Below are 12,005 nucleotides of genomic sequence, written 5' to 3' on the forward strand. Positions count from 1 at the left end.
GTTAGCAAAATCCAAATATAACAGTACTTCCTGTCACTAAAGTTACAGCCTGTGAGCAGAACTTAGCAGAAGTCTGGCGGAAGGGATCAAATTGAAATGAAATCAGTGACCGTTAGTTTTGGAGGGACAGGGACGGAACACTGGCTTTAAATCCTGGTCTACATTTAATTGCTTAGATATCTTACTCAACTCCTGAACTCAGTTTTCTTATCTATAAAATGAGGGTAATGGCACCCCTCAGGGTGGTAGGGACTAAACGAGAAAATCAAGTGCCCACATGTAGTAGGTATCTAATGAATATTGGTTCCCCAATGCCCACCCTCTTTTTGAGGTGTGTGAGGAAAGTGTTACATGAAGAGTTTTCAGTGTGTGTAGTTCCTGGTAACTGATAACCGCATGTACATGAAACTGCGGTTTTGCCGTGGTGTGTTGGAGGATTGCTTGATCCTTATCGCCTGTAGAGAGGGGCGTGGAGAGAAAAAGGTAGGGGTTTTTGATTTTTTTTCTGCCTACAACCCTATTAACAGGCTTAAAAGGAAGGAGGCTATTAGTTGCCATCAAGTCCGCTGACTCACGGCCACCTTTCATATAACAGAATGGAACGTTGCCTGGTCCTGCACCATCTTCACGAGTGTTGGTTTGCTTTATACCAACTGTGAGAATCACTTTTGTCAGCTGCAAACTTCTGAGACAGCGACAAGCAGAGCTCCCAGTGGGGCTGAGTGCTCACTGCCTGAGCATGGAGGCAGCCACAGGTGGACTGGAGCCAGCGAGGCCCAGCCAGCCTAGCCAGAACACCCAGTGTACTCGTGTTCCTCCAAACAGCCATTCTCCAGGCAGTGGGGTTGGGCCTCAGCTGCCCCAAAATCTACAAGAAAAACTCAAGACTATCTGCTCCCCCGACCTTTCTATTTAAAAAAAAAAAAAAAAACAGGTCACAGAGGAAGCAGAGCTTTCTCAGCAGAGGAGAAAGTAGTGGGTACTGTGACAAAGGATCACACCAAGGACACACCTATGACTGCAGGAAGAAGTATTTCATGACTATAACCAAAGAATGCTCATAGAAAACTCTGTGGCTTGGTCTGAAGCTCTCAGTAAGTTCCAACTTTTTTGATATTTCACAATTTACATTTTTATTTGGGTCCAGTCTGCTAAATAAAAACAGTAACAAGATATTTCACAAACTATCATACAATTTAAATTTTAAGACTTGAATTTCATTTAAAAAATTAGGTGCATATTCATACTGGCTAAACTCAAGATGCTGTGTTTCATCTATGGCCTAAGTTGCTCTGTAAGAGATTTGGTTCCAGCACTAAAAATAATCCAGCAGTATTTTTTTTTTTTAACATGGTTTACATTAAAAAGTTTGTGTTCTTAGTCAAAAAGACTCACGGACTAATTCAGCATGTAAAAAATAAAGTTTACAAAAATCCAAGGTAACACTTTCAAATCCACTTTTATTTTCTTTTTTCCTTCTCACACACACACTCGAAAGGTCTCCACACACCACATTTGTCGCAGTTATCAAGTCACTTGTTGGTCGGGTACCATATTCCTTTATCGTTTTATCCCTAAAATTGTGTTGGCATCAAAATATGACAGTTAACCAGTGTTAAATCCATAAAATATTTACATAGCACAGCACATTAAGCTTTAGACACTTGGCAATTAAACCACATAAAAACAGGTCACGACCCCCATTGTACATGGTCTCAAGCAGGTATTTACCAGTCCCCAAAATGGCGTCTGCACGCTGGGTCAAAGGGCAGCAGAGGCAACAGGCAGTTGCTTCGGAGGACACTGAGCACTGTGATCTGGAAGCACACTACGGTGTTACCCCAGTGTCACGTACCACCCACCTTTCTCCAAGGTGGTCTCGTCATTCTAGAATGGCAGGTCCAGCTGATACAAAATGAAGACAGACAACACAACATTTACTCTGTAGAGATATCCTACTCATACTATGCATTCACTGTGATTTTGAACGTAACTCGTCCCAAAAACTTGTCACGATCATCCTTGTTTTTTAGGTTGGGTGATCCGTCAATTATGCAGTCAAATGTTGCTTCTTTCCTGGTATTGTTAGGGTTAAAGACTGCCTGAACAGCAACCACTGGCTGTCGATACCCCACCTGGCAAGTAAAGGAAAATACACTGATTAAAACTCTATAGTAATTTCAGCTACAGTTCTCTCTACCAAGGGTTGGTCTATTCCGTACATGAAAAGAAAAAAATAAACCCAAGACTTGACTAGGCCTATCATTTTCTACTCACTGCCTCATTTACTCTGCTTTTTTAAATGCTGGAAATAGAATTCATTTATTTTCATATTTCATTTTTATTAATAAAAGTATGTGTCTGAATTTTCCTGCTTTAAATTAGTATAAATTGTGATCACAGTTTTAAATGAATTTTCCTGCTTTAAATTAGTATAAATTGTGATCACAGTTTTAAATGTATCCTATAGGTTGTGATTATGTTGTTTTTATTATAACATTCTATAATCTTGTTTCATATTTTCCCTTTCATTGAAGAGCTGTTTAATATTTTTTAATTTTCCAAGTGGAAGGATCTTTTAAAAATAATTTTACTGCACTGCAATTAGAAAATAATTTTATAATATGATCTCTACTTTATGGAACTTAAGCCTGTTTTCTTTGTGACCTAATACATGATAAATTGTTGTGACCACTCCATGTGTGATTGAGAATACGTTTTCTTTATTATAGGGCATTACCTTTGGTAAACATGCAGGAGACCTATCTTATAGACTGTTACTTAGGTCTTCTATATCCTTACTTATGGTTGCTGTGTAGTCTCGCACATAAAGATTCATCTTTTTTTAGCTTCGTTGTGCATGCTAAATATAACTCTTCACTAAAAGGAACCACAACTGATTCCAGGGCTGTGGTACGGAAAGGACAAGTTGAGACAGGGACATCTTCTGGTGCCAGAAAGTAAGGAAACGCTCAAAGAATTATGGGAGCATGTCAAAAGGAGAAGGAGCCAACCTGAAGGTCCACTACTGAACTAGTCGGGGACAATTTGAGCATCTATTAAAATGAAATGATTTTAATAGATTATAACCCCTGAATTAAAGAATCCATGAGTCCATACTGATACTGAACAGAAGGAAAAACTCTTAAGAGGAGAATGCCAATTAATAAATCTAAAAAGGCCCTGAAGTCACCTTAACTTAGCTTAACTGGTAAAAATGTCTGCCTTGAGCATTATGCACTTTTCAGAACCATCTATATGGGATCGAATTGACAAGAGCAACTTGAAAGATTAGACAGGAACCTTAGGATGCAGTGAGTTTATGTTAACGAGGGAGGAATAACTCAGAAAAGGAGGGTACGAACGGTTACGCGACTCAAAGAATGTAGTCAATGTCACTGAGTCATACATGTAGAAACTGCTGAACTGGTGTATGTTTTGCTGTGTATATTCTCAACAAAATTTAGGGAAAAAACATAAAAAAGAAAGATGGAATCAGTAAAATCAGCATTTGGGATCAATCATACTAGTAAATGATACAGGCAAGAATCAATGAATTCTAAAGTGTCGGAGAAAAGTTTGATGAGAAATAGGGTATTTATAAACTCTCAAAGTCTCTCCCTTAAGATATTCACTGATTACAAAGGAAAAAAGAGACAAACTTGCCAGAGGAGAAACTGGCTAACACCCGGTGATCAAGGTTAGCATCACCATTAATGATGGTGACAGTCAACATTATGTGCCTCCTGAGAGAATATGTGGAGGAAGATGTAACAATTCTCCTGAGGGATTCCTGACAAAAACGTACAACCTAAATCTAATCATGGAAAAAAAAAAACTCTCTAACAAACATACACAAAAAAAAACAAACCCAAGAAAGGGTCAGAGCTCATTTTTGAAGAGTACAAGGACGTGAAATACAGACCGAGGAACTGTTACAGATTAAAGGCAGCTAAAGACGTTAACAGTGTGACATTCTAGACAAGGAAAAAACTTTTTTTTTTTGCTACAAAGGACGTTACTAGAAAGAATGGCAAAATTTGAACAAGGTCTATAAACTGAATGACGGTTCTGTATCAGTGTTAATTTTCTTTGATAACTGTATCATGGTTACATAAGATAATGCCTCTAAATGGTTCTGAGGTATGTGTATACATACCCACATACATACATATATATGTATACATACAGAGAATATGATTAGCCTAATGAAGTAAAATTTGGGAAATCTGAATCTGGGTACAATTCTTTGTATTAGTCTAGTTTAAGAGTAAACCTGAAAGTATTTCAAAATGAAAGGTGTACACACAGCAGTATGATCCTAATTTCACAATATGAATATATATCTACATATACACACATATACACACACACACACACACATATATATATATGTATGTTGTTAGATGCCATCCAATTGATTTAGAACTCCAAGTGATCCCAAATATGACAGAGTAGAACTGCCTATAGGGTTTTCTAGGTCATAATCTTTACAGGAGATTGCCAGGTCTCTCTCCCACGGAGCAGCTGAGTGAGTTCAAACCACCAACCTTTCAGTTAGCAGCTGAGCAGTGTGTGTGTCTGTGTGTCTGTGTGTGTGTCTGTGTGTGTATGTATTTATATAAAACAGAAAAAAAACTAGAGAAGAAAGATACCAGAATATAAAGTTACGTCTGGGCAATGAGTTTTCTTATTTCTTTTACTTTTCTACATTCCCTAAAAAAGCACACACTACTTCTATAAAGAAAGAGAAATGGTATTTAAAAAATAACTATCCTTTAATTTATCTGCTTGGGTTTTGGGCTTTGGATGGTAGGTGCGGGATCTCCATCTGCCATCAGCCCAGACCAGGGGTATCGTAATACAGACGTGCCTGCTTCCAAGAAGATTCGGTACCACTTAAGAATGTCTAAATACTCACATGCAGCTTTTTTCCATAATATGGAAAATACTTCAAGTCTATAAATCCTTGGGAAGGATAAGCTCTTACAAGTGCCACTTGTTCATCCTATAGGTGAAAGCAAAAGAAAATCTTTTTAGATTAAAAAAAAAAAAGTGGTTATATGAAAACTATTAATTATGAAGACAGTGGAGAAACCACAATGCCAGTGCACTACATTCATTACAAGTGTTATTTTTTAGAAGAGACTTGCTCATCTTGATTGGAGATATTACGTAATTAGACCCTCGACACAAACAGCCCTGGTTCTTCTTACATTTTCTGCCACACCCTAGGCCCTTCCCCCGAGTGTCCCCTCAACTCACAGCCATATTCGCTGCCGTTCAATCCTATCCACCCCCACAAACTACCAAAGGCCAGTTCTCTGGCCACCGAAGGCAGCCACGCACGAGGCTGGGGCTGAAGTTTTCCTGATGTGAATCAGACATGGTGCTTCCACATTGGAAAGCAACGGCCGCCACGAGCTGCCACTCTAGAATGTAGCACTCAGGCCTGGAAGGCAGCAGGTCCAAGAATTCCATGGGACTAACTACCACGACAAAACCACCCAGAGGGCAACTATGATGCCACCAACAGAAAATTTAGGGTACCCCAAGCAAAAGACTTCCGAATCAATTTAAATACCACATCTTTCCCATGAATAACTATGAACATATGTGAATCATCAAGTACTCTGCGTCTACTGCAATTATATTCCAGTTAGAAAAACTGACAAGCACTATAAATACACAAACTTAATCAGCATCTATGGTCCAATTCATTCATGTTATTTATCTCTAGTATTCTTGGTACCCACCACTCAGTCGGTTTGTCATACTGTGGTGGCTTGCGTGTTGCTGTGATGCTGGAAGCTATGCCACCGGTATTTCAAATACCAGCAGGGTCACCCATAGCTTCCAGACTAAGACAGATTAGGAAAAGGACCTCGTGATCTACTTCTAAAAAAACTGGCCAGTGAAAACATTATGAAAAGCAATATACATGGGGTTGCTAATGAATTGGAACTGACTTGGTGGCACCTAATATTACCGTTATGAACAATTTATGAAAATTCTCACGTAGTGCATTTCAAACAGGCCTGATTCTAGTAACTGTAATGCATACTTAGTGGAGACTAAATAGACTACAATAATTAAATAAGTGGCACATTTTTGGTTGCTGGATTAATTAAAATAAAACATTACTGTAACACATGAATTCTAGATTTGAATAATCTAATTTTTATTTTTGAAAGCACGTACAAAACAGCACAGCAAAACTAAAACTGTGGAGACCTCTGGCTCACTGCCTCTGTCGTTTCAGGATCACGGAGCAGCAGGTGCGGATAGGGTGGGAAGGAGAAATATACAGATGCAGGCAGGGGCAAGACAGGGCAAAGCACGGAATGATACCGCTAGCTGCCCTTGAGTCAGTTCCAGTTCAGGGTGACCCCATGTGTGCAGAGTGCAACTGCTCTATAAGGTTTTCAAGGCTGTGCCCTTTAGGAAGCAGATCGTCGGGCTTATCTTCTGAGGTGCAGCTGGGTGGGTTCAAACCATCAACCTTTTGGGTAGTACCCCAGGGCTTACCCGTTTACACAACCGAAAGATACCCCCACAAAGAGGACAATTTGCAATAACCCAAATCAAGGATACAGGAAAAGAGCAGGAGATAAGAAGTCTAAGATAAACTGAAGGAGACATTTTTCAATCACTAATCGACACCATCCTACATTGATGCTCCTTAATTTAAAAAGTTTTTATGTAATCTGAAATAGCATTTTAGATCAGAGGCAAATTTTCACATGAGTGCTTTTCTTTATTAGTTGCCTTTATTTAAACTATTTTTCCTTAATATTTGAGCTTAATTCATAGAAACACAGAGACATTCCCTGAAGTGAAGAGATTTTCTTTAGGTAATGGAATTGGAAATAACTTTTACTTTTGCCCTGTGTGATTTAAAGTAAGTCATTTATAGAAACAGTAAACTACTTTCAAAAGGAAAAATCAAATTTAACATTTCTCCAACCTAATAACCATGTATTGAGCACTTCTGTGTTTACTTCTTAGCAGATACCACACTTAACTTAAATTTACACCTCATTTAGGCCTCAGAAGGGAACTGAGGCTCAGGGTCAAGGTCACTGGCTCAAGATCACTCAAGTGTGACAAATTTTAACTGTTATCTTGGTTTCTACCTAAACTATAATCTCAGCAGGCTTTTCCCTTAACTTGTATTTTATACTTTCTGTAAAAATAAACATGTAGAAATTGTAAAATACTGAAATGCATTATCTGAATAAGGATGAGATACTTTAGCGTGAAGCATCCATGTTATGCTTTTCTCAGAACACAGACGACATTTCCTTGGAAACTAAGAGCAATTCATTCCAAGACTCTATTGATAATTACTAAGTTTCACTGTGAACAAAGTTTAAAAGTTAATGCATTTTGTTTTATAGAACCATCACCCACAAAGGACTTGGAAGCACACACACCGAAGTGTTCTAAGCACTGGTTATCTCTGGGTAGCATTCGTAGATTTTTAAAAAATTCTTGTGCATTTTTCTAAACTTTCTAAAATGAACATGAGTCATTTTAGAAAATTTAGAAAGAAATTTGTAGTAAGAAAATAGACTATGGAAAAAACAATGACATATATCAGAATACTACATATGTTACAGAATCATCCTTTAAGCTGATATAAAAAGACCACCTCTAAGACCACGCCCTGTTAACATCGTTTCTGTATTTTCAGGTCTCTAACTCAAATAAAAACAATGACAGCAGATCAAACTGCTAAGACTGCAAGATGAAATAAAAGACATGTGCATTCATAAAAGACAAGCAAGCTAAAAACCCCTCACGTAGACAAATTTAATGGCAAAGAGCAATTATGTTCATATGTGGCTGATACACCCATCTGGTCTACAGGGACACGCCTCTGAAGTTCATGACCTCCACCTGGCTACTCCTTTGTGTATAGGAGTATAACGCAAAATTTTATAAGCATTTCTTCCAATTGTTTTTCTAAAAGAGTAAAAAAAAAATTCCACAACTAAATAAATACACAAAACACTCCCACCTATTTTGATTTTTCCTTGTCCTTTACGCCCATCTCTTCAAAGCGAAAGGGATAGCAAACTGAAATCCGAACCATGAAAGTTGTATTGTTCATAAACAGTTCTCAGCTATGCTGGAAGCAAAGGCTACATACATACTGCGAAGGCAAAACTTTGGCCCTTTATGGCCTGAATGGGTGCGGTGCGTGTGTGTGCGTGTACGCATGTTTTCCTCACGGGGTCTCCATCCCAGGCCTATCTCTGTAGCCCACTCACATGGGAAGGCACAGGCTCCTGCACACAGGCGCGCCACCCTGAAATGGGTGTTTCTATCGCACTGGGGTCTGGCACCCAAGCCTGAGGAACTCTGTGACCAAATACTCTAAAGTTTTCAGTGTGTAACCTGGACCAGCAGCATCAGCATCACCCGGCAACTTGTTAGGAATGCAGAAGCTTTGGGCCCCATACCAGAGACATTACTGAGTCAGAATCTTTGGGCCATCTGCGGTTCAATAAGCCCTCCAAATGATCCCGATGTATGTTCAAGGCCGAGAACCACTACAAAAAAGTTTCTGCCCAAGTGAGGAATCCACCTGTGGCTAACAGCAACTACAATTCTTTTCAAAAACAACTTTAAAAGTGATTTCAACATAACATTTCAAGTAAAATACTGACACACAAGTCCAGTTGGCATGTTAATATTTAGCACAATGATAAAATGAAGTTTACAATGGACAGCTTCTCCTCAGAACTCTTACCCATCATTTACATATCTGTCTTAGTTGCATTTGCAGCATGGAGAGAAAACAAAACAAGTTATGAGATGAAAAATGCACAGAAGTCTGGACAACAATAGAGATGGTGGGGAAAACAATGCCTCTACCTCAAGGAAAAGGTACCATAATTCACTGAACCTCAGGTGCTACTGACGGTTACCACCCATTTTACGTGCTATGGAGAAAGAAAGAAAAAAAATCTTACGATAGACTATTAAGATACCATCAGTTATAAGGCCAATCGCAATTTCCGAGGTATTTAGTTGGAAAAGTAACTGTGACTCTTAGAACTGATGAAGTATGGCACAGGTAAATGTAAGGGCAACGTATGTGAAGTCAAACAGACGTGGAAAACAAGTTTTTAGCAAAGATAGATGGGCTACCCACAAAAGTGTGGTGTATAACTTTACATTTCCGAGAATGGCACTAGAGAAGACTTTAAAAATGGGGCAGGAAGGAAAAAATGACTAAACCCATTAAACTTTTAAAGTATTCTTAGAAAATACCAAAGCATTAACAGAAGCCTAATGCTATTTTTTCAATAATACTAACCTTTGGAGTACACTTTATCCTTGGGTGTCCTTGAGGCTTTAATCCAATTATCTAAGGTTAAAAAACATGGATGAATTTAAACATCACATATAAACACAACAGAACCTCCTTCTCTGTTGCTGGGGATCAGAGGTGGAGGGGCTGTGGTTAGCACTAACTCTAGGTATTGACATTGTTATGGCTGGCTTTTCCTTTAATTTTATTTTAGAGAATTCCATCTTACCCACTAGCTGTCTTATTACTGTCCCGGGGTAATTTAGAAAATAAAGCCACTACCAAAGAACTGACTTAACCACAGCATTGCACTTCGCTACCCTTAAAACAAGGAACAAAAACCCTTAAATTTGATTATTTATGTGAACAAATTGTTTAATGTAAATATTCAGCGCATCAGAGGCATAACAGAAGCACAAATTATTCCTGATGAAAATATATTAATTAGGTCATAATCCCTAATGTGTATTCTTCCATATACCCAACAGAGCCTTGCCATATTTACCTCTATCTGTTCCACAAAATGCATACATTTGGAAAGAACTCCATTTTACGGCTATCACAACACCGCTCAGTTCTGTGAAGAGGCCATCTCCATGTACGCAGCTGGTACAAATAACTCTGTATGAGTGGTGACAGGTTTTTATGCATCTATTTCATGAGGGGATTTTTTGGGTTCTGAATGCAAATGCTGTTTACAAGTAAATGTCTGTAAATGTCAAAATTCCTCCCAAAAGACAAATAATTGTTGCAACTGAAATAATCACCTCGACAGCAGTTAACTACCCTTGCCTGTGCAATGGCTTTGGAACAGCTTCCGCTGGACCCCAAGCCCCTCTACACTGAGCGTGCTTCTCATTAGGGCAGCTGCTTCCTGTGTGGTCTGACGTGGCTCTCCGTAGCCAAAGCCCCATCGGCAAACATAAGCTCAGACCCTTATCATTCAAAGAGACCTCTGAGAAAGAAAAGAAACTCAGAAGGCTGGTCCTGTACTGGGAATAGATTTCCACCCATCTAGGTGTTTGTGTGGACAATCCCAGATGGCTGGTATTACAAAAAGCATTCCTGTACAAATGAATAAACTTTTACTTAATTCATCTTATAAACTAGGTATCTAGTTTCACATTGTTGCTACTGTTAGGTGCTGTAGGGTCAATTTTGACTCAAACCAGCCACGTGTGTTACAGAATAGAACCACCCCATAGGGTTTCCTATGCTGCAATCTTTACGGGAGCTTATCTCCAGGCCTTTCTCTCACAGAGCTGCTGAGTGGGTTCGAACTGCCAACCTTTCAGTTAGATCGCTTAACCGTTGTGCTACCAGGGCTCCTTAATTTCACATTACAGGTAGTCTCCGACTTACGATGTATTTGAGTTATCACGAACTTTACGACCGTCGTTACGAATGGAGAAGCAGGAAGCGCCTGGTGTTGAGCCTGTTAAGTTTGTATGTAATGCTTCCAACACCCAAAGACAAATAAAGATAGGATTTATAAAGATACTGATAATAAAAGGCGATAATAATGAAAACTTAAAAAAAAAAAAAAAAAAGAGGTAGTCAACTTACGTTAAGAACCGACTTACAATGGAGTCATTGGAAAGGACCCTCGTTGTAAGTTGGTAAATACCTGTACTTTCAGCTTATTTTGCCTTTGCTAACCTCTATTCTTAACAAAGTCTTGTTGAAATATTCCACTAATCACATACTGAAAGCCTGCTGTGTGTCAGGCAATGTTTCAGGACAATCTCTACAGTGCTATGGGACCAACAGGAAGTGGTCATTGTCCACGGCGGCCCTGTGTGAGAGCCCTAAGGGGAAGGAAGGAGGCTGCTGGCGCGTCATCTGGGCACTTCAGCCAAACTCCTTACTTAGCAGTGCCAACCTGACAAGGCCCAGGTTTTAATTTTATTTGGGATGGTAGCAATTTGCTTACTAATGGTGACTATAGTGATAGATGAACTCATGATTCCTGACAGGTCTACACCTGCTTAAGAATCTGCCTTTGCTCCAAGTAAATGACCAGGAATGGCCTTGCACTTGAAGGGAGGCCTTGCAGGCCTCAACAGGACAACTTAGCAGAAGACAACACTGTAGCACAACATTCATAAGGCAGCCAGGCACAGGGGTTAGAAGGCATTTCATTACACCAGGAAAGCATCTTCTTTTATACAATACCCTAACTTGTTATCACTTATATGTAGAGGACATCAGCTTTTTAATTTGCTAATGACTATATAAGGGGCCCAGGTGGAGCAATGGGTAAATGGCTGGCTGATAACTGAAAGGTTGGCAGTTTGAAGCCATCCAGCAACCCTGAGGAATAGAGACCTGGTGGTGATCTACTCTGTCACATGGGGTCACCATGAGTCCAAATCGACTCTATGGCACCTAGCAACAACGATGGCTGTATAGTTCAGGTGCCCCTTCTGCACAATATGGTAAAACTCTGGTTACAGCTGCAATACCTCACTGAGCTCATTAGACTAGGATTTTATTTGCATTTCTACTGTTTAACTACATATACATATACTAAGAAACTATGTGCTGCTACGAAATAGCTCAGAAAAGGTTAAGGTAGCCAAAACTTTATAGATTCACCCGAGATTCAAAGGTGGCCACTGAACATGAACAAAGCCACACTTCAGGTACGGCAACCAGAACACCCATCCCTCAAGCATCAATC

General features: G+C 39.4%; 1 protein-coding gene across 1 annotated transcript in view; it reads right to left on the bottom strand.

Annotated features, from left to right (window-relative positions):
* Positions 1-1,442: 1,442 nt before the first annotated feature.
* Positions 1,443-12,005, bottom strand: part of ATP1B3 (ATPase Na+/K+ transporting subunit beta 3) — a 36,714-nt gene continuing 26,151 nt past the window's right edge. The window contains exons 5-7 of the mRNA XM_049867376.1: positions 9,329-9,379; positions 4,922-5,008; positions 1,443-2,135 (exon numbers count right to left, since the gene is read on the bottom strand). Of these exons, the coding sequence (XP_049723333.1) occupies positions 1,965-2,135; positions 4,922-5,008; positions 9,329-9,379 (309 nt within the window). The 3' untranslated portion in view covers positions 1,443-1,964. The remainder of the gene's footprint in view (positions 2,136-4,921; positions 5,009-9,328; positions 9,380-12,005) is intronic.

This window comes from Elephas maximus, chromosome 23 (genome assembly GCF_024166365.1).
Source record: "Elephas maximus indicus isolate mEleMax1 chromosome 23, mEleMax1 primary haplotype, whole genome shotgun sequence".
Taxonomy (NCBI): Eukaryota; Metazoa; Chordata; class Mammalia; order Proboscidea; family Elephantidae; genus Elephas; species Elephas maximus.